Source organism: Hyperolius riggenbachi, chromosome 4 (genome assembly GCF_040937935.1).
Source record: "Hyperolius riggenbachi isolate aHypRig1 chromosome 4, aHypRig1.pri, whole genome shotgun sequence".
Classification (NCBI taxonomy): Eukaryota; Metazoa; Chordata; class Amphibia; order Anura; family Hyperoliidae; genus Hyperolius; species Hyperolius riggenbachi.
In genome coordinates this window covers 92,644,091-92,668,353 of record NC_090649.1, presented here as the reverse complement: position 1 = coordinate 92,668,353, position 24,263 = coordinate 92,644,091, and the positions used below count along the sequence as shown (strand labels likewise).

At 45.2% G+C, this 24,263-nt stretch overlaps 1 protein-coding gene across 1 annotated transcript in view; it reads right to left on the bottom strand.

Moving 5' to 3' along the window:
• Positions 1–5,315: 5,315 nt before the first annotated feature.
• Positions 5,316–24,263, bottom strand: part of NOL10 (nucleolar protein 10) — a 115,141-nt gene continuing 96,193 nt past the window's right edge. The window contains exons 20-21 of the mRNA XM_068280302.1: positions 13,870–13,972; positions 5,316–5,662 (exon numbers count right to left, since the gene is read on the bottom strand). Of these exons, the coding sequence (XP_068136403.1) occupies positions 5,543–5,662; positions 13,870–13,972 (223 nt within the window). The 3' untranslated portion in view covers positions 5,316–5,542. The remainder of the gene's footprint in view (positions 5,663–13,869; positions 13,973–24,263) is intronic.

The following is a 24,263-nucleotide window of genomic DNA, read 5'->3' as shown; positions in this document are numbered from 1 at the left end:
GGCTGGGGGGGACACACCTTGTCTAGCAGTGCTAAGCATGATGTTCAGAAACATCAGTTTGTGAGGCGCTTTCATTGTTTCTGGCCACGTTGGCAGGGAGTACGAGCAGCTGAGGCGCTTGTCTGCAGGTGCTCTGTGGGAGGAAAGACATTCCTGAACCCGGTTACACTCATTAAACAATTACTGCACAGACAAATCCTTGGAACAGAACGTTATCCTCTTTCACAGCAAGCTGGTTACATGCGCTGCCTATAGATAAACAAAATAGCATTTCTTTCTCCTACGACCACAAATGTTATTAACTTCCTAAGAGATAAAAGTATTGTTAAACAGAACCCGAGGTAAGAGGGATATGGAGGCTGACATGTTTGTTTCCTTTCAACCACCTTCACCCCATAGCAGTTTTTATCCTAACGGACAAGAGCGATTTTCACCTTTCAGTGCTCATCCCTTTCATTTGCCAATAGCTTAATCACTACTAACCACAATAAAATGATCTATATCTTGTTTTTTTTTTACCACCAATTGGGTTTTTTGGGGTTGATATTTGTTTTTAGTAATTATTTTATTTTCTATGCATTTTAAAGGGAAAACAAGGAAAAAAAAAAAAAAAATACACTATTTCTCCAGTTTCATCCCCTATAGTTTTAATATAAACATTGTTACTGTACATAAAACCCACACATTTTATCTGCCTATTTGTCCTGGTTATCACAAGATTTTAATTATGTCCCAAGTACAAAGTATGGTGGTGACAATATATTATTTGGAAATAAACGTGTTTTTTTTCCTCATTAATCTCACGTGCAAGGGAGCGCACATGCACGGGAGCGCACACGCGCACAGCAGCATCAGCACTGTTTGGACGTTTTTATAAGTCTGGTTGTCATTAACTAGCTAAATAATGCACATTGCCTGGCTGTCCTGCTGATCTGCTGCATCTAATACTTTGAGCCATAGACCCTGAACCAGCATGCAGAACAGATGTTTATGACAAACCTGACTAGATTAGCTGCATGCTTGTTTCATGTGATTTAGATCCTACTGACCAAAAAGATCAGCAGGATTGCCAGGCAACTGGTATTGTTTAAAAGGAAATAAATATAGCAGCTTCCATAGGTCTCACATCTCGGGTTCCTGTATTCTGTTAGAAGCCATTCTTACATTATTCACACTGCCTTCTTATGTAACATCCTAAGCAACCTGCCGTGCTACGGGTGGGTTGTGGCAAAAGGGAATGCATACGCAAGCGGAGTAATCCATGGTTTAGCTAACCAAACAAGTTGGGGATGTCAAAAGCAGCAGATGAAACCACAGAGATGCATCTCCGCTCTTCTTTGAGCTATGGATACATGAGCTGGGCTCTAAACACACAAAAAGATGCAGTATAGATGTGATACGCACAATGCATAGATGTAATCTGCAGAAGAATGTATGACTGCCAGACAGATGAAGACGATCTTATCGCGGTTTAACTTCTAGGTATTTTACGTCGCTGCTCTCTTCCTGTTTGCTCAGCACCATCACCCACACTGCACCAATAAACAGGAAGACAGAATGTGTTGTACTGAGGTAAAGTAAGCTTCCAATGCAGTTACTGGAAGTCCCCACTATACTGGGGGATTAACCAGGCTAGGTGCTGCCGTGGCTATCTCTTCCTTATGTACACTGGTCAGCCACAATAGTAGAACCACCGACAAGTGAACATAGATTATTTTGTCAGCGAAGCACCTGTCGAGGGGCGGGATATATAAGGCAGGAAGTGAACAGTGTCACAGATCAAAAGAAAAATTGAGACCAAGAGCCAATATAGACAAAGACAAATAACATTTATATTGCGCTTTTCTCCTGGTGGCCAGAGCTGCAGCAACTAGGAAGTGCTCTATAGGCAGTAGCAGTGTGAAGGTGGCCACACACGATACAATAAAATGATCCGATTTTACAGTAATTCGATAAAAACGATCGTATCTCTCAAAAAAAAAGAAAGCTTTTTTTTCATTCGACTGAAAAATCCGATCGGATTTCCCATTTTTTTTCGATATAAATCGATCCGGAATGCCAGATATTTCTCTTCAATTTCTACTAAAGATTGTATGGTGTGTGTTGGATTGTTAATTTATTAATATACACACCCTAGCAATTTTCTCTGAGTTTCCAATAATTTTTATCATAATTGAGGAAAATATTGAACATAGGTGTGTGGTACATTGGTCATATTTTTTGAAATGTTACAATCAGTCAGAAAAATTGATGGCAATTCTTAAAGGGAAGGTTCAGGGACTATCAAAAAAAAAAAAAATCCAAATCCACTTACCTGGGGCTTCCTCCAGCCCGTGGCAAGCAGGAGGTGCCCTCGGCGCTGCTCCCGGTGGCGCGCCCGACCTGGCCAGGCCGGCTGCCAGGTCGGGTTTCTTCTGCGCTCCAATATGCGTCTCACTAGTGCGCGTTGACGTCATCGGACGACCTCCGGGCTGTACTGTGCAGGCTCAGAACTACTGAGCCTGCGCAGTACAGCCCGGAGGACGTCCGATGACGTCAGCACGCACCAGTGAGATGCAGATTGGAGCGCAGAAGAAGCCCGGCCTGGCTAGGTCGGGCGTGACACCGGGAGCCTGCGGAGCGACGCCGAGGGCACCTCCTGCCTGCCACGGGCTGGAGGAAGCCCCAGGTAAGGGGATTTGGATTTTTATTTTATTTTTTTGATAGTCCCTGAACCTTCCCTTTAAATTGAACAGATATTTAAAAAAATGTATGGTGTGTGGCCACCTTTAGGGAGACTTGCCTAAGGTCTCCTACTGAATAGGTACTGGCTTACTGAACAGGCAGAGCCGAGATTCGAACCCAGGTCTCCTGTGTCAGAGGCAGAGCCCTTAACCAGTACACTATTCAGCCACTGTGTATAATGTAAGTAAGTTTAACTGTATAGTGTAGTAAGCCCTAATTCGATGGGTTAAAGAGTAACTGTCAGGCTGCAAAAGCTAATTTAAACCTCTATTCTCCTGTGTTAAACAGTTTAGAAGGAAGCCAAAAAGGCAATACTGAAGTTAAAAATCCCTCTTACTTTTGATGTGTGCTGAACAGCAAGGCTGTTATTCCCAAGCTCTTAAAAGTACGAGAGGCCGCATAACATACTGCAAAGCATTCTGGGGCTACTTCTCCCCACCTTGGGTCCTATCCTCGGCTGCTAGTGAGAAGTTACAGGCTCAAGTTACAGCAGCTTGTAATGCAGCCCAGTTCACAGCTCTGAAAAATCTCCGGGCAGAGTATACTGCATGAGTCCGTTATTGTTCCTAGCCACATGGCTAATTAATATTCACTGCACAGTAGTGTTGTCTTTTTTGTGAGTGGAATCATCAGGAAGCAGGGAGGACATGAGGACACAATTGGCTTCATAGGAGACAGACAAACATGGAACCTGCCATGAGCTGTCAGGAGCATCATTCTCTGCAAATCCTATATAAAAATTCTGTGAAATCCAAACGTGGACAGTGAAATGCATATTTAATGTAGGTACAGCCAATATTAAGCTACTGATATATGTGTTTTTTTTCTCTGAGACCTTATACCTAACAGCTCCTCTTTAAAGAAGGAGTGCTGTAAAAACAGCACAGATTTGGGCACAGCTGGTGCCACCGTAGGCCGTAATAGGAATTACGGCTATAGTGGTGCTCTGAATTCAAAAGACGGAGCACAAATTACTACTAAAACACTGTAATTTGTCTGCCAGCGATAGCTGGAAGCCGAATTACATCACTATCCATGGAGGCCTGGAGGGGGAATAGTAATTAACGCCACCGGGACATGTGCAGGAGCAGGGTAAGCAGTTTATCAGCTTTGCCCTGCGCCCAAATCTCCCGGCGGCTGTATAATAGATATGCTTAAAGGAAACTTGATGTTTGCAAACAAAAAAGAGAGATGCTGACCCAAGGAGAGGGGAGTCACTGGATCCTCCATCCGACTCACCATTCCAGTGTCCTCCCAAAGCTCGCCACACTTCGCTTGCACAGTAGCACGTACCTGCTGGGCTTCGGTGTAAAAACTGAGCCCAATAGTGTCCGTGCTACTGCACGTGTCAGCCATTGACAAGGGCTTGTCGACAGTTTTCTGAAGGAGACTGCGCTGGAACAGGCCAGTGAAGGAGGACTGGGTAAGTCTCTGGAGGAGTTGCGCAAACTGTTTATTGGAAGCCAACATCCTCCATTTGTTGTGTAATCTGCCCATGTGTGGGCTCTGCACATCTATGCAGCTGGTCAATTCGGGTGCAGCATGCATATGGAAGCGCTGCCATCTCCTGCTGTTGTACAAAAATGTAAGTCTACTTATGGCTAGCTGCATTCATGTGTATCAGTTTGCATTAAATTTTATCTAGTTTTAGTGCATAGTTTGCATCTGATTTGTTTTCAAGGTGTGTATTTAAGTCTCTGGGGGGCGCTGCACACCTCTGTTGGTAATCATTTCAGTTGCAGCCTGAATAGGAGCGCTGCCAATTCCTTTGCTATTCTTTAGAAAATGTGTAGACCATTTATGGCTAGCTGCCCCAGGTTTACTTGTTAGTTAGAGGTTAGGTCTCTTCCGTGAAGACCCCTCAATGTGATGGAAGAGTCTAGTACTAATAATCTGCGCACAAACTGTTTATTGGACACTAACGTCCTCCATTTGTTACATCTATGCAGCTGGTCAATTCGGATGCAGTCTACATTTGGAGGCGCTGCCATCTCCTCCTGTTGTTCTTGTAGGTAGCTGTAGCGAATTAATAGCCCGAGTTCATGTACGTGTAGCTGCTGTCTGATGTTTAGTTATTATACAGCACATACAAGTAACCAGGGCCGCATTTACCACAAGGCACTGAAGGCTCATGTCTATAGGCGCCTGATGATGGAAAGGCAGCTCACTTGACTCCACTAGTGCCTCTCTCCCTCCTTCCCTACCTCCCCTAGTGCCTCTCTCCCTCCTTCCCTATGCAGAGTCCAGAGCTAAGTGTAAATGAGAGGTTACATACCCAGCACTCTGCATTCCACTGATGAGATCTTCCTTCAGTCAGGGGCACCTCAAGTTACACAATACCTGGAGGCAACTCTAGCTACTTAATATTAGGTAGCCAGACATACAGTCAGTATTGAGGGACGCCTGTGGCTACCTTCTCCGGGAAGGGTAAGTAAGGGGGAACTGACAGCTGGACCAGCCAGCATATGTATGGTGCGGTTTGGCGAGGTTTGTATGTTCATGGAGGGCGAAGTGTAAGGTGCCAGAACATCTGTGCCTATAGGATCCTGTGATGTAAATCTGGGCCTGCAAGTAACCCCATAAGATAAAACTGAAAAGAATTGAAGCTTTATTAAAAGCACACAGAGAACAGACAAGGAACCTGCGGTGGTGGCAGATCACTGGTTTAAGCTTCAGTCCCCAGTGACATGTCAGCAGAGACATAATAAACACCGATGCAGAGTTCAGCGCACGTGAGCTTGTGTGGTCAATCCCTGAATTGCTGTAAAAATTTCATTGTCCGGAACTAGAAACAATTACTGACAAAATGGCCGGTCTGTTAGTGAAACGGCCGCCCCTTAGCAGGTTTGCTCTGTAAGTGTCCAGCTGCCCTCCGGAGTTTCTTTCTTTCTTCTTTGTGCTGTTTTTCTGCTTCTTGTCGCTTTTTCATCTGTTCAGACTGCGGATAAAATAAAGGACACGTCAAACAAGCTGATAAAATCTTTGCATAACAAATTACAACTTAGATCAATCAAACATTTCTGCAATACCCACCATGGAATTTATAAAAATAAACCTTTTATTTCATTTTTCTATACAATTAATTTTAAATGAAAACAGTTTGGTAGCGTCATGTCTGAGCCCATTTACTCTGCCAAATAGTCTACAAGGATTGTATGAGAGGATATGAGGGGTGTGTCCCTCCTGTGTGAGTCGGTCCTCAGTGAGTGTAAGAACACCACTTCCAATAGTCTCATTCTTGTTAAAAATTAAACAGTTTTAGAGCATAAAGAAGAAGCTTTACATTTTGTATGTAAACTCACCAACTTTTACCTGAATAAAATATTCTGAACAAGCATGAGGGCATACTTCCCAACTTTTTGAAATAAGAAAGAAGGACACTTAAGCCACGCCTCTGCCACACCATCAATCCCACCCCTAACAAACCCCTATTCAAGCAAACCATAAAAATGTCAAAATTAAAATATTAAAAAAATAAAATATGTAGTTTTAGAATTCAAACCACACTGGTCCTTTCTATCCTGGCTAATATTCCTTCATATTAACATTTGCAAATGAGAAATATATCTATAAAGGATGGAAATAAAGTTCAAGTCAAACATTATTCGGTAGAAAAATACATATACTATATACAGTATTATATATATATATATATATATATATATATATATATATATATATATGTGTGTATGTGTGTAGGTAGGTAGGTATGTATATATATATATATATATATATATATATATATATATATATATATATATATATATATATATATATATATATATATATATATATATATCTATATATATACACACACACACACACACACACATACATACATATCTTCCAAGTGCCCAGGAGCACTCACAGTGGCTTTAGTGCAGGAAAGTGTGCCTAGGTCCTTACCTCAGTACCAAGGGGTCACAACATAGAATCTCGCCAAAGGACCGGCACCACTCGATGTATTTAGAAGCTCTTTATAAATTTATTGGCATCAATATGATAGCAACGACAGACGCTGTTGGTGATTGGCTGATGGAGGAATCATGGGTAATTGGGTTTGACTATATATATGTGCAGTTTTGATATTGTCATTTGATGATCCTGTGCAACTTGATAAAGGCCCATGGGGGCCGAAGCAGCGTCTGTCGTTGCTATCATATTGATGCCAATAAATTTATAAAGAGCTTCTAAATACATCGAGTGGTGCTGGTCCTTTGGCGAGATTATATATATATATATATATATATACATATACATATACATATACACACACACATAAATCTGTACTGAAGTAAAATTGATAAAATAATAAAATGGCCACCTGTAAGCATTTTGCCACACTCCCTTTGTTCTATACAGTTACTTGTATAAGACCAGTTCTCTTCTTTCACATGGTTTCATAGGTTTGGAATGTGCCACTAGGGATGATTTGTGCTGTCTTGCAGATAAGAGATGGCGCTGTGTGAATCTCAGCAGTCAAACTAACTTTAAATGAAACAAGCTACTATTGAAGCAAACACCTCTAATAATAATTAATGACTGACTTCATCTATTTAAGCTTTTATATGTATTCATGTATTCATTTATGCATTATTGTTTGTTCCAATAGTTATCTCAGATATTTTGTAAGTTTCCAATCATTGTCGGAGTAGGAGGAATGATTGTAATGTGTAATTGGTAGTATACTGTATAACTTCTGTTCCGAGCTTTCCTAGTCAGACATGGCTATGATTCAGTGCATGTCCTGCACCTTCCGTGTCCTCAGTCCACCTCCCTCCCTACAATTCACATAATTCGAGGTCCACACTATCTGCCTCTACAATCCCCTCCCAGCCATTGTTGCGGTCTTATACCGCCCTCCGTCAAGCTCCACAACTTCTCGATAATCTTGCCTCCTGGCTCCCACACATCCTCTCCTCTGACCTTCCCACCATCATCCTTGGGGATTTCTATAGTCCCATCGATGAACCCAACGAATCTGTCGCGACCCGGCTACTCACCATAGCCAACTCACTTGGCCTAGTACAACACACCAACACCTCCACCCACACTGCAGGTCACACTATCGACCTTATATTCACTAAATGCACCACCATTACAGACCTTGACATTGCACCATTCCCACCCTCAGACCGTCACCTTCTCATCTTCAACCTCCTCACAGAAGGCACCTCCAAACTACCTGCCCACCCACCTGGTCGATGGCAGAGACACCTACGCAAGTTCAACCCTAGCTGACCCCCTCCATGCCCTCTCCTCCACTCTCCCCACCCAACCTGTCCTAATCTTGCTGCAGCTCAGTATCGCCAAACTCTCTCGTCAGCCCTAGAGAAAGCAGCTCCCCCAATATTCCGCCGCAACCGCCACCTAACCCCCAGCCCTGGCACACAACCCATACTCGCAACCTCCAGAGGGTAACACATGCCACTGAACGGAAATGGAGGAAAACTCAACTTAACCAGGATTTCCTACAGTACAAGACGAACCTGCTGCAGTTCCACACTGCCCTTGCTGATGCGAAGCAGGAATACTTTACCAAGCTCATCGGAGCACAAGCTTCCAATCCCCGGCGTCTTTTTGCCACTTTCAACTCTCTGCTTAAACCCACCCCCTCACCCTCCCTCTCTGCCACAGATTTAGCCACCCACTTCACCAACAAAATTGTCTCCATCCGTCAGAAAATATCCAATTTTCAATCTTCACCTCCCACCCCCTCCCAACTAGCTCCTCCTCCACCCTATCCTCCCCTCACCTCCTTCACTCCTACTACCACTGAGGAAGTCAACCACCTACTGCAGACCTCCCATACCACTACCTCCCCCCTTGACCCCATCCCTTCTGATTTACTCCAGCCTCACTTCACGGATTTGTCCCAGTCCTCACTACCCTGTTTAACCTCTCCCTATCCACAGGCACCTTCCCCTAAGACTTCAAGCAGGCCACTGTACTACCCCTGCTCAAGAAACCCTCCCTCGACCCCTCACTACCCTCCAACTACCAGCCTATCTCTCTCCTCCCCTTTGCCTCAAAACTCCTTCAGCGTCTGGTTCACAAACGCCTGACCCAGTACCTCAATGCCAACTCACTGCTAGACCCACTGCAATCTGGATTTTGGCCTGCCCACTCAACCGAAACAGCTCTCACCAAAGTGATCAATGACCTTGCCTTAGCTAAAGCTAAAGGTAAATACTCCATTCTCCTCCTCCTTGACCTTTCAGCAGCTTTAGACACAGTAGATCATCACCTACTCCTCCAGTCTCTCCAGTCCATGGCCATTCACGACCTCGCCCTGACCTGACTTTCATCCTACCTCTCCAACTGCTCCTTCACAACCTCCTTCAATGAGTCCTCATCCACCCTCAACCACCTCTCGGTGGGAGTCCCCAAGGCTCGGTCCTTGGCCCCCTACTGTTCTCCCTATACACATCCTCCATTGGCAAGGTTATCGCCTCCATAGGTTTTAACTATCATCTGTATGCTGATGACACCCAGATCTACCTCCACACCCCTGACATATCCCCCACTACCATGGACAAGGTCTCCTCCTGCTCATCAGCCATCTTCTCCTGGATGTCCGCTAGGTTCCTGAAACTAAATCTAGACAAAACGGAATTTATGATCTTCCCACCCCGGCCATCCCTGAACCTCCCAGATGTGCATGTCACTGGTAACCACACTACCATTCGCCCTACCGCTCAAGCCCGCTGTCTGGGTGTCACCCTGGACTCCGCACTCTCCACATCTAAAACCTCACAAAGTCCTGTAACTTCCACCTTCGTAACATCTGCAAGATCTGCCCTTTCCCGACCTCTGCCACCACCAAACTCCTCATCCATGCCCTCATAATTTCCCGTCTCGACTACTGCAATGCCGTTCTGTCTGGTCTCCCTATGACCCGAATAGCCCCGCTGCAGTCCATCATGAATGTGGGAGCCAGAATTATCCAATCCTCCCATCGCTCCACCACGGTGGCTCCCCTCCGTGAATCCCTCCACTGGCTTCCTATCCAGTCCAGAATCAGATTCAAGATACTGTGTCTGACCTACAAATCTGTCCACAAAACCTGTCCAATCTACATTTTCGATCTTACTCAGAGGTACACACCTAGCCGCTCACTCTGTTACTCGAATGAACTTCGCCTGACCGCCCCCAGTCCCATGCATGCCTCCAGGACTTCTCAAGAGCTGCTCCAACACTATGGAACTCCCTACCTCCGCCCATTAGGGCATCTCCTTCCTTCATCATCTTCAAGAAGGCCCTCAAAACTCACCTTTTCACTCTGGCCTACCACGCCTCACAATTGCTCTAAACCCACAGCTGAACTCTGGTCCCCTACCTCTCGTGTCCTTACCTCTCCCTCTAGATTGTAAGCCTTTGGGCAGGGTCCTCCTCCTTTTGTGTCCTACCTGACCCTGCACCTCCATTACTGTGCACCCATGCTATGCATCTGAGTGAACCTAACTTGCCTAACCTCCATGCTCCCCTCCAGTGACTGACTAAGCATTACCTGGTACTCATACTGTGCTGCATGATCTGGTTTGTCTTGTATTCCTGTATTGTCATATTGCTGTATGTCACCCCTAAATATTGTCTGTAACCTAAACTAATGTTCAGTGCTGCGTAATATGTTGGTGCTTTATAAATACAATAAATAAATAAATGTCTCCTGTACAGTAAATAAACCAATACTTTACTTCCAAGACATCGATTTGTGGTATTTCACAACAGCACACGAGTCCTGAAAGGGCGATGGGGCCCCCAATGTTTACTCCCTTCGGCTTGCTAACCCCTGGTGACCCTCGCAGCCTGGGGGTGTCCATCTTGCATGGGTCATAAAACAGGTGTGGCCATCATGATCTTCACACCCATAACAAATGCAGCCACAACAACACCTGATCGGAAGGATGGATGCAGTTATTGAAGAAGTAGTTGGGGCCCCCATTACAGCTCTGCCCCCCCTTCCCCCGCAGTTACGCCCCTGGATGAGAGCTATGTAAAGGTACAGTGACAATATGATTCTTGTTAGAGTGGATTGCTAAGCAACAGAGCAACTGCAAGGCAAGCTGACAGGACATTTGAGAAGAAAGAGCAATTCTCCGGGGAGAAAGCCAAGCACTATATAACAGGCCTGGCTCCTGCCCAGCATTCTTACTGGCCCTCTAGCTAAAAAAAAAAAAATAGTTAAAGCAGTTGCACGCTCAGATTACCCGAGTGCTAAATTTAAGGTCTGCACTGCTTTGTCGACGCCCTGTGTCACTGGCTGGTAAATGAGAGGATGAATGGATCGGCACCTAGAAGCTACTGTTCTATTTCCAGTCACTGGGAGTTTGGTCATCCGCATTACACAACTGGAAATAACGTGACTTCCCCGGCCTGCTGCTGACCAGCACCCCCCCCCCCCCCCCCCTACACACACTTCTTTTATAATAAATCCACTTGGTATTTCTGAATGTAACAGAACTGTCTGTTGAATTCAAAGCACTTTCTTGTTGCCTGAAAATGTTTTTAATTGCAGGATATTATTTTTTAATAGATTCCTAGTGTCATGTGAGCCATGCTGGTCTAGGTCAGTGATCTGCAAACTTGGCTCTCTAGCTGTTAAGGAACTACCATTTCCACAATGCATTGCGGGAGTCTAACAGCCACAATCTTGATTCATAAAGGCAAAAGCATTGTGGGACTTGTAGTTGCTTAACAGCTGGAGAGCCAAGTTTGCATATCACCGGCCTAGGTCCTCTCCATCCCGCAGACTGGCTTCCCAAACTCTGCAACAGATTGTCCGTCAGAGACCAGCCTTCCCTTCACTGCCCACATCCCCGTCTACTCATGCGAATGGAGATAATTAGGGAGGGGTAGTGGTAGCCAAGTCAGAGCCCATTTTTGTGTCTTGAATGTGAGAAGTGGAGAAGACAATGCACAAGTGGCACTTTTGAAGTGCACATGCCCAGAACATTGCCAGCTGCTGTACACAGCTGGGTGAAAGCGTGGACATCCAGGGAGTATGGAGTGAGACAGAGCATGCCATGTTGAGAAGAGGGGCAGAACAGTGAAGTGGAGGGGAGCTCAGCCAATCAAGGGGGCCTGTAAGTATCTGGACCCTGTAACACACCTCATCATGTGTAGTTTAGCAATGTTAGGGTTAGTTCAGGTGTGCCTGGAGAGAGGCTACTAAAAGCAAAAGCCACCCAGCACACAAATCTCCATGCAAACCTCCCGCCTCCCACCCCAAAAAAACCAACAAAAAAACAAAAACTAGCCTACCCTTAGTAACGCTCCAAAATGAACAAGGGTACCGGTAATTATAGATTCTGGTGACTGGAGATAGCTGCAAATACTTTTTGTTCACAAAGGCTTACTAGCTAACTTTCAAACTCATGTCTTTGAAAGAGTCTGAGATCTCATGACCTTGAATGAAGCTACAGAGACAGACTGCTTGGTAGACACATTCAGAGAGAATCCATTTCTTTCGAAACACTCACGACACAGAGGATTTGGGCGCCGCCTTAGGCTGTAATGTGAATTACGCTATAGCAACACTGGCTGCACAGAGAGTGTGGAATAGGGTTTCCATACAGCAACATATCAAATATTTGACAGAAAAGGTTTGTTCTCGTAGAGCTGCCATTCAGCTTAACCTTGTGCCCAAATTTCCCCAACACTTTTTTCACATGTACGCCATAAAAACTCCGCAAGATGAACTCACAGATCTGAGTGGGGATGGGCTCATACTCTCCATGTGGGTGGTTGCCTGAGGTAATTAGTGTGTTTGTGAGTCTCATGTTAAGGTGCCCATCAAGGCTGGATTTACCATAAGGCACACTGTAGGCTCGTGCTTACAGGCGCCTTATGTGAGAGAGGCAGCTTCCCTCCCAAAATGACCCCCTTCTCCTCTCTCCTGATGCAGAGACACTGCTGCTGTGTCCTTCCCTGCGGTGTATATGTTCCCAGACACCTCTCCGCTTTGCTTTCTCCCTCCGATGCAGGCATCCGGTGCCGATGTGTACACACACTACTGCTAACCGCAGTTATGCATTATACTGGCGGCGTTCTTCTGTGTGACCTCATCAAGCGAGGACCCTAATAAAACTGAAGAACGCCGCCGGTATAATAAGGTCTTTAGGATCTTATACTCTAAGCACTCATGTATCATGTCATCCTTAGTGGCATGACACAGTGATTGGAGTGCAAGATCCTAGGGACAGTTAGTGACATGACTTAAGTTCAAAATATCTTTAAAATATCTTTAAATTGGGGATGTGTTGAGGGGCAGAGTTTAGGGCATCAGAAGAAATGTGCCTAGAGGCTTCTGACTTGTAAATCCGGCACTGCTGCCCCTACATCAGATGATGTACGGGCAGATAGACTGAAAGACAGATTTATCTCTGATCGAAGAGAGATCTGTTGTCTGCCCATTTATCGCAGGCCAATTCCTGATCGATTCCAGCAGGACACCTCATCCGCTCCCTAGCAACCCCCCCCCCTTCCCCAGCTGTCCCCTCAAGGTCAAATATGCCCCCAGGTGCAGTATAGTTTACCTATCTGTGGCCACTGCTGGCTTCAGGCTCCATCTGCAATACACAGACGCGCCCCACGTTGTTGCTGGCTGGTTATACGTGGACGTGTGTGACTTCACACACACGTGCCCATGTTACGCCAGACACTACTGCAGCCAAACTGATCAGCTGAACTGCCTGGCAACTGGTATAGTTTAAAAGAAAATAAATATGTCAGCATCCACATCCCTCTTAGTTCATGAGTACTTGAAGCCTGTATGGATAATAATTCCAGTATTTTCATAGCGCTTTTCTCCTGATTTAAAGCGCTTGCCAGGCAGCCACTAGAGTGTACTTAGTAGGCAGTAGCAGTGTTAGGGAGTCTTGCCCAAGAACTCCTTACTGATTAAGTGCTGGCTTACTGAACAGGAAGAGCTGAGATTTGAACCCTGGTCTAACGCCAGAGCAGTAAGTAGCAAGCAAGCAGAACTTTCAAAAGAAGTTTAGCTCAGCTTTATGGCTGGTTGTTAAAAAAAACCCTTTGCTATCCATGATCACAACTTTCGTGACCTAAGTATTCTGTTGCAATATTTGTCTGACAGTTGAAGTATTTCTTTTCTATCTGTCAGGAACCAGAGACTCCTCTCACCTTCTTCAGTGTGAACGTTATCTGTTTGCTCCCCACTGCTGTGTCCGCAACATTAAGTGTTCCGAGCTTCTCTTCCACCTTCAGACGGTCTTCAAGTGTTTTCCTATAAAGAGAAATGGAGAGATGTGAGAGACAGCACAATGTGCTCAGTGATGGCTTATACCTGAAAGGCCATGTCTGAATGTTAACATCCACACTGACAGGGCCGGTGTTCCGACGTGATAACCTACACGTTGAATTTGCCCATATCCACTATCAAACGTATACCAGGAGGGTTAGGGTTGGGGGAGGGGAAGGGATAGTAAAAGTCTATGGGATGTAGGTTAGTTCGACGTGTAGGATAAAGTGTTGGAGCACCGGCTCTGGACTTTTTGTCCCCTGAAGCTCAACACTGTGATGACGACATTGAGATTTATGTACTACCTTGACGCACTTTATGACAACCTCACTGCAGCTTTGCAGCTACTCCTGCTAGTGCTGGACAGCTTGAGGCAATACATGGGCTACTGTCAATCACATGTCAATCCTCCCCTTCCCCCCACTCTACAAATGGAAATTTAGCACTATAGCTGGCCAGTGGCCACCTTGTAGACTGAAAAATTGAGGTTTATTGATTGAAAAGAAAGCCAGTGGTGGTTGAAAATGGGTGTGGACAGGAAGTGTCATCTCCTGTATCTAGCCTAGGGTGTGGACAGGAAGTGTCATCTCCTGTATCTAGCCTAGGGTGTGGACAGGAAGTGTCATCTCCTGTATCTAGCCTAGGGTGTGGACAGGAAGTGTCATCTCCTGTATCTAGCCTAGGGTGTGGACAGGAAGTGTCATCTCCTGTATCTAGCCTAGGCTGTGGACAGGAAGTGTTCTTTCCTGTACCTAGGCTAGGTTGTGGACAGGTCTGGACAGGAAGTGTCATCTCATGTAACTAGCTGTGGACAGAGGAAGCGCAATATCATTACAGCCCTAATGCTGGGTACACACTATGAGATTTTATGGTCGATTTACTATTAGATCGATTATTTCCAACATGTTCGGAAAATGCTCGGAAATCTATCGGAAAGCAAATCGAAAATGTTGGAAATCGATCTGACAGTAAATCGGCCAGAAAATCTCATAGTGTGTACTCAGCATCAGACAGACATACCCGTCTCATCTGTGTGCATTGGCTTCCATAAGCTGCCATAAAGTAGCCAGTCTTTCCTTACCATGGTCTAGATCAGGCATGGGCAAACTTGGCCCTCCAGCTGTTAAGGGACTACAAGTCCTACAATGCATTGCAGGAGTCTGATAGCCACAGTCATGTCTCATAAAGGCAAATGCATTGTGGGACTTGTAGTTCCTTAACAGCTGGAGGACCAAGTTTGCCCATGCCTGGTCTAGATAAAACTAATGTCCAGTGACTAGCCTGCCTTGTCACTCAGGAAAGGGGTGGAGATGAATGATGGAATTTTTTTTAAAGCTGCTATCCAAGTAAAACAATTATGTCACTACAGAAACTCCAGGAGCATTAAATAAGATTAGAGGCAATACATTCATATCGTCACTGTGTATGGATAGTATGTTTCTTACTGTTATAGAAAGAGTGGAACGTCCACATCCCAAATTCCACCTCCTAGTTAACAAATAAATAGGACACCAAATATAAAAGATGCTATGTAGTCACTTAGCACTGATTAGCTTCTGGGGTCTTTAAGAGAGTGGACACTTTATTTATTTATTGTATTTATAAAGCGCCAACATATTACGCAGCGCTGGACATTAGTTTAGGTTACAGACAGTATTTAGGGGTGACATACAGCAATAAGACAATACAGGAATACATGCAAATCAGATCACACAGCACAGTATGAGTACAAGGCAATGCTTAGTCAGTCACTGGAGGGGAGCATGGAGATTAGGTTCACTCAGATCCATAGGATGGGTGTACAGTGATGAAGGTGCGTGAACAGGTAGGAGACACAAGGAGGAGGACCCTGCCCAAAGGCTTACAATCTAGAGGGAGAGGTAGGGACATGAAAGGTAGAGAACAGAGTTCAGCTGCGGGTTTAGAGCACTAGTGAGGGGTGGTAGGCCAGAGTGAAAAGGTGAGTTTTGAGGGCCTTCTTGAAGATGTTGAAGGAGGGGGAAACACTAATGGGGGGAGGTAGGGAGTTCCATAGTGTTGGAGCAGCTCTTGAGAAGTCCTGGAGGCGTGCATGGGACTGGGTGATGCGGAGGGCGGTCAGGCAAAGTTTATTGGAGAAGCGGAGTGAGCGGCTAGGCGTGTACCTCTGGATAAGATTGGAAATGTATCACTACATTGCCCATCTCCCACATTACCTCCTGGGATGGGCATAGCACAAACTTCCTTTTGTTGCCAACTGGAGAGGTGAAGAAATGAACAGGACAGACTAACATTCAGCTGTTGGGGGCCTGCGGCACAACTTCTCACCCGCTCTCCTACTGTTATCAGTGTGAGAGGAGAAGTAAGTGACACAGCTTGCCATCATACCTTCTTCCACCCACCAATCTCAGTGTGAAGTTGGGAAGGGGCGGGGCTTGTTGGTGGAAGGAGGTGTGGCACAGACTTCCATATGCCCTCTCTATTGCAGTAGAAAATAAAAGTTGGCTTGGCAGAGACAATAAGTGTTGTGTTAAAGAGGAACTCTAGTGAAAATAATATAATAATGTGCTGCAAAAAAAGGCTGACACCACATCAAAAATAGCAAAAGTAAAAATAGCTCTTTATTGATCCATCATTAAGCTGAGTTCATGGGCTGAGTGGCTTGAAAAAGAGCTATAGCAGCTTGAAACAGCGGGCTGTCGCCACCAGAGCCTATTTTTATTGACAATGCTGTCATTTTTATGATGGACCAATAAAGAGCTATTTTTACTTTTGCTATTTTTGATGTGATGCCAGCCTTTTTTTGCAACCTTGTGTATGGACCCTGAGGATACTGGGATCTGAGGCTTGGGCACACAAAAAATTCCTCCTTATGGAAGAGTGCTCCTCCACTTGCATTTAATCATTGGTAATAAAGTGCTTAATTTTTACAGTAATTATGTATAAATGATTTAATCAGTGTTTGCACATTGTAAAATCTTTCCTCTCCCTGACATTTATCACATGGTGACATTTTTACTGCTGCCAAATGATGTCAGTGGAAGGAGATGCTGCTTGCTTTTTTTGGCAATTGGAAACAACTGTTATTTCCCACAATACAACAAGGTGCTGACATCACACTGTGGGAGTGGTTTCACCACAATATCAGCCATACAGAGCCCCCTGATGATCCATTTGTGAAAAGGAATAGATTTCTCATGTAAAAGGGGGTATCGACTACTGATTGGGATTAAATTCAATTCTTGGTTATGGTTTTTCTTTAAGATGACCATACACTTACAGATGGCCACCAGATTCAACCATCAGATAGATCCGTCAGAACAAATATGATAATCTGTTAGAAAAATCTATCCAAAGGCTGGTGCAAATGATGAAACTTCCCATGAGATCGACATGATTATTTCCGACCTGTCCAATCTGCTCCTGATTGTTAATGGGATCGATTTTGTGATCATGAGCAGATTGGACATGTATGATGAAATGATCGATCTGACGGGAAGGTGCATTGTGTGTATCATGCTATGGGCCGTCCTTATGCCATCGCTCCTGACCCGCCACTGATCGAAACCTTCCATCTAGAGTGATTAACTGATTTCTGATAAAAATTGATTCGACGGTTAAAGTATTCGCCTAATTTTAGCAGATTCGATCACAGTGATGGAATCAACAATATCAATGGGAAAAATCAATAAGTGTATGGCCACTTTTATTACGATTTTTTTTTTTCCAGTAGACAAATAATTTCCTAGCCATCTTTAGCCCATCACGCTTAAATTCCCAAATCTGGAAGTGACTTTATAAACTTCTGTATAAATTGCTCTGTATTTGATAACTGTATCTGAGCTCTGAAGCACCAGCTCAGGCCGGTTAGTGTTGTTGTCTCAGAGCATGGCAGATAAGTGACCTAAATTCATGGAACTAGTGGAGGGAACAGGTTCTGGGCTGATAGTTCATCTCTGAAGACCTTTACCATATCTGTTGTTATTCTTCACAGAAAGTCACCCAGCCACCGTGTGCTGAGAAGACAGGCGGCAATCTATGGAGCAATGCAGACCAGACTCACAACAGTCTCCCAGCTCTGAACCCTCAAACACACCACTAATAACAACCTGTTATGTGCACTTGGAATCATTTTATTAGCTTAAAGGACCACGATCATGAAAAATTTTAATATTTCAAATACATACACATAAAATGTACATTTCTCCCAGGGTAAAATACACTATAAATTACCCCTTTCCTGTGTTGTTGTCACTTACAGTAGGCAGTAAAAAGCTGACAGATCTTAGACTAGTCCATCTCTCCCTAATAAAGGACAGTGTTCTCCCCACGCTCTTTTAGCCGGGTGCTCCACCCGGCTAGTTTTGGTGAGCACCCGGCAGTCATCGGCTCACTTCCTCATCTGCTGTAATCAGAGTTGTGCAGAAAAGCGCCAGCCCTGTATTCTCGGATCTTGCCCCACCCGGCTACCTTTTCATGCCACCCGGCTACTATTTCATGCCACCCGGCTGGAAAAAAATTCTGGGGAGAACACTGAAGGATCTATACAAAGATTTCAGTCAGCTTCCATACCCAATTGCAAACTATTTTGGCAGTTGGGACTGAGAAACTTACAGTTCAGTTAATGCTTTTGTAAATAGAGAAAACCCAGAGAATCCCCCATAAGGAGATGGACTTGTCTAAAACCTAAAATATATGTCAGATTTTCACTACCTGTTTTAAGTGACAGCGATCTAAGAAAAAAAACAATGGTATAGTTCATTTTACTCTGGGAGAAATGTACATTTCTATGTACCCATTTTAAATGTAACACTTGTTCGTGATAGTTGTCCTTTAAATTAGGGCTTTTCAACCTGTGGTATGCGTACCACCAGTGGTACTTTGCTGTTGGCCAGGTGGTACATTCCAAGTTTATCTGCTACTTAATTGCCCACCTGACGCTTGTCCTGGTCCCGTCCTGCCTTCACAAAGTTCGGCTACCCCTCGCAGCCCCGTCGTCACTGTGCACCGTTCGCCTGGCTGTCTCCTCACTGCGACCGGTTTACCACTGATCTGAGGTCTGAACTATTACAAAGGACAGCACAGTGAGGAGCAAGCAAGGGGAACCGAACTTTGTTGTGAGTCACTGCCCACTCACTGGATCCCAAAGGGGCTTCCCCCTTCCTCCTCTGTAGAGGGAATCCAGCGTTGGAACCCCTCAAAGATCTCCTTGTTTGTGTGAGTGCACACGCAGTAGTGCCTCTCTGCTCGGGCTCCGATGGAAACACACAAGTCTGATCGGGTCATATCTATTGCGCAGGCACACTGGTGGTACTTGAAAATTTTCAGGTGATAAAAGTGGTACAGTGAGTTAACAGGTTGAAAAGCCTTGCTTTAAATAATGCCACCACTGGCATTTCCACAGTAATTATTTAAAAAAAAAAACAAAAAAAAAAAAAAGAAATCTGTACAGGGACCGATTTATGGAAAGAATGCAAAGAAAACCAAAGCAACCGTGGCGTAGTTGGCCGAAGCAACCAATCAAAATACCGTATATACTCGCATACAAGCCGAGGTACCCACATTTCCCTCAGAAACCAGGAAAAAGTGATTGACTTGTGTATAAGCCCCCTCCCCCAGTATAGCCCCCTCCCAGTAGCCATATCTGCCCTAGTACAAGTCACCCCCTCCCCATAGCCAGATGTGCATGAAGAATGATACAGCTGTGTCTCAAGATGCCACTAGATGGTGTCATAGATATGAGACGCAGCAATTGCTGGAGGAATGGGGCCACGGACATAGCAAGGAACTAGCTGGCAAGGGCAGGATCACTAGTGCACAATCCTTACACTCCTCTGCCAATAACAAATCCTGCTCCACCATCTGTTCTGGTCCACTGACTCGCATATAAGGGGGGTAGCTTTTCAGCACATTTTTTAATGCCCAATGAGCTATTTCTTTTCTTGCACAGTATTTCTTTTCTTCTCCTGTGACCGCGCTCCTCTGACTTCCCTAGAAGCGCCACTCGCTCCCATCTTTTAGACTCCACAGCCCAGCAGTTCCTGTTGTGGAGATGCGCTCGCTGGAGATGTGCTATGCCTGTGACACAGCGATTGGAAAAAAAAAAAAAAAACTAAACCTCCAGCCTCCTTTGGCTCCCAGCCAGCCAGTGCATTCACAGGGGAGAAGAAAGGAAATACTGTACGTGTGCGGCGCAGTATTTCCATACTCGACGGGCTGGTCGGGATCTACAACGGGTGTAGAAAGGAGGAGAACGGAGGCACGAAGATTATAACAGAGGGAGAGGTAAGTGAACATTGACACCCTCCCAACAGCACATTGTTTTTTTTTACAAATTACGTTGGGCTCTGGTATCCTTTAAGTAACATATTGTTTGGACCATGAGATGCAATTTTTCTCCCCAACAGTGGGGGGAAAAGTCAGTGCGTCTCATGCTCCCTGCAGAGCGCAGCGGAAGCCTCACCTCTCCAGCCAACAGGAGTTTCAAGTTGAGCGTCCATGGAGAGTGCACGACGGATGATGGAGGAGTATGCCCAGCGGAGGCTCGGTATATAAAGCTGGAGAGAGGTTATGCCCCAGGGGATGTAGGCAGGAGGCCCAGAATAGCTTTCGCTCCCAGCTGATGCAGTGTAGCACGATCAGACACTGCACCGGCACCCTGCGCAGTAGAGCGGACCTGACTGAGATCAGCTATTTCCGAGGGGAGAGCCGCAACAGTGCCCCGCTGGAACAGGTAAAGGTAAAGATTGCACAGCCTGACAAATTGTCGGATGTGCATTCAGTGGGCTGCAGCGAGACCACCGTGGGACACAGGAGGACGGGGGAAGTCTTTATAGGATCCTGACGCTTCCCCCTACTGAGGTGAGTACCCCTAAGGGGAAATGTTTTCATTACAGAGTCTCTTTAAGAACTCTGGTAGCATACACACCACTGGAATCCTTGCATTGTACAGACCTGCTCTGAAGTCAATGCTTTCTCCATAAGAGTGTATAGAACCCTTCTGCTAATGTCATGTGAGGACTAGTTTGGGAAGCATCACATTACCCAATAGCCGCTCTACAGTTCGTGTTCAGCAATCAACAGTACTTGTGAGTTCAAGCACAGTAATGAAAGTTTAAAAGTGACATTTACAGGCTTTGTCTGGGGATTAGAGAAATGTACCACGCAAGAATGGAGTCTTGCGTAATGTTACATCCATTTACATAATGAGTGACAATTACATGAAACGGAGGGAGATACCAAAGCTGGAAATCACATAGCAATGCCTCACACAGGAAAACAAAATACTAAAACACTAACAAAGCAAAAATCAAATGTCAAGGAAAAGAAAGTAGTGCTCCACAAACTAAAGGATGGTTTCATAGAACGCTGCACGGATTGTGATTAAACCCAGAGGCCCGTTTCACACTGAATATTGAGTAGCTGTGCAACCACCGCACCTCTACTTGCAATATTCAGTGTGAAACCGGCCTCAGGGTTTAAAAACAAAAACAAAAAAAAACCAGGCCTTCGGGGATTCCCGTGTTAGTACGCGGTAATCCCCATCTGGCAGCAGGCCAAGCAAGAAGTGATGCTAACTTCCTGTTGGCGAATCGATGACGTGCGCGAATTGCTAAAATATGCTTTCGTGCATGCGCGATGTGTAAAACTGCGGCAGACAATTTAAAAACACGCGCGTCGTCATAAACTTACATGACTTCTGGTCGGCCGCAGGGTAAGGTAGATATGCGCGAATGTTAGATGGGATACTTCCTGTGCAGCGAACCGCACCGCAGGCAATGTGAACTCCCCCATAGACTTTCATTGCCCTAGCGGTAGGCTGCGGTAAAATGCCGCAACGTACCGCACCAGTGTGAAAGGGCCCTGCCATCCATGTCCACCCGAAGGCGGAATAGTAAAGGTGGCTATACATTTAGCCATGATGGGCAGATGTGACCAAGAGGCAAATCTCTGATCTGGAATCTGATTAGAGAGATGTGTCAGCTGCCCATACAATTCCTGATTGATTCCAGCATGAAATCTCTCGTCTGAGCCCGCAGCAGTCCACCAGTGTATAAATGTGCCTTCCCCCCTCACCGGGTGTGCATTTATGCATTACCTGTCCTGTGTCGCCCCCCTTGCGCTGCCCACCCGGCTCCTGCTTCCCGCTCTTCCATTTGCGCCTCACATGCCGTCTGCGTTTAGGAAGTGCAGCGTGTGACGTAACACCCGCGCCACATGCTATATGCCAGTGGTGTGTGAGGTGCTAATGGAAGAGGAAGAAGCAAAAGACGGGTGGGCAGCGCAAGGGGGGAGATACAGGACAGGAAATGTATAAATGCACACCCGGGGGGCACATTTATACATGATGGGGAACAGCACTGGAGGTTTTGCCGCTTGTCCCGATATCACTCGCTGTAACCACTACCTATTCGACCATGATGGCCTAACATGGGCATGTCTGATTGATACATGTGACCAATTTCGCCCTGAAATTGGTTGTAAAGTTGTTCAATTTGGTAATAATTATCGAATTGGATGGTCGATCTGCCACCAAGTCAAGTGGTGTATGGCCACCTTTAGGACATGGATTACTGGAACCATGTCCTGTGGTTTGATGAGACCAAGATAAACTGATTTGGTTAGATAGTGTCAAGCATGTGTGGTTGCAACTGGGTGAGGAGCACAAAAACAAGTGTGTGTAGCCTACAGTAAAGCATGGTGGTGGGAGTGTCACGGTTTGGAGCTGCATGAGTGCTGGCAGCACTGGGGAGCTCCAGTTCATTGAGGGAACCATGAATGCCAACATGTACTGTGACATACTGAAGCAGAGCATGATCCCCTACCTTCAGACACTGGGCCATAGGGCAGTACTCCAACATGACAACGACTCCAAACACACTTCCAAGACGACCACTGCCTTGGTAAAGAAACTAAGGATAAACGTGCTGGCCAAACATGTCTTTAGACCTAAACAATATTGAGCATATGTGGGGCATTCTCAAGTGGAGGGTGGAGGAGCGCAAGGTCTCTAACATCCAGCAGGTTCATGATGTCATCATGGAGAAGAGAATCCCAGTGGCAAAGAAACCAGAGCTCCCGCTCTCCATTCTTCATGCTAGTGCGCCTGCCTGAGCTGTAGACAAGCTCCTTTTCTGGGAGCACCAGTGCTGGAACAGGCCTTTGGGGAAGGACAAGGGAAGTCTCTTTAGGTTTACAACCATGTTGTTTTTAGTTACCTTTTACACATTGCTTCATCTTTTTTTTTTGGGGGGGGGGGGGGAGGGGGGGGGATAGGGTTGTCCTATTAGAGATGCAAATATGCACTTTATTTAATAAAGTCTGCTCCCTTAAATGAGCAGTGATTGCAGATTGTAGGCAGGAGTTAAGAGGAATGCAGAACATTCTAGTGACATCGCAGTGACGTACGCATGTGCAGCGTCACTAATAGACTGGATTATAAACCACACAGGGATTACAGCATTTCCTGCTCTGGGAAACGTCACAGGCTGACGGTTGACATATTTAAAATGATGAGACTAGAAGAGTCCTCACATCAAGCCAAAAATAGCCCCTGCTCTGCAATGCTCAACAACACAAAGTAATTGTGGCCATACAAGGTGCAATTCATGCAAAGCAATTCAATCACCAAAAATAAATGCCATTTTTTTGTTTAAAAATTAGCGTGTTAGTGCTGCACAAGTCTTCAGGTAATAACCCTGAACTGAAAAGTTTAAACATACACGTCACACTTACCTCACGTGTCGTCTACTCATCAGTCTCTTTCCCAGCTCATGTGTCCTGTTTGTTTAATGGAATTGTTCATCCTTCATTTTGAAAATAACTATTACCCTAGAACAGCTTCCTGCTCAGCACACTGTTAAAGGGGCACTACAGCGAAAAACTGTAAAGTTTAAAATATGTGCAAACATACTGTATACAAATAAGTAGTACATTTTTTCCAGAGTAAAATGAGCCATAAATTACTTTTCTCCTATGTTGCTGTCACTTACAGTAGGCAGTATAAATCTGACAGAAGTGACAGGTTTTGGACTAGTCCATCTCTTCATGGGGGATTCTCAGCAAGGCTTTTATTCTTTATAAAGATATTCCCTAAAAAGGATTTAAACAATCATGCTGGCCAGCTTCCCTGCTCCCTACACAGTTTTTTGACAGTTGTACAGAGCAACTGCCATTCACTAAGTGCTTTTGAAAATATATCCTTGAGAATCCCCCTGAAGAGATGGACTCGTACAAAACCTGTCACTTCTGTCAGATTTCTACTACCTACTGTAAGTGACAGCAACAAAGGAGAACA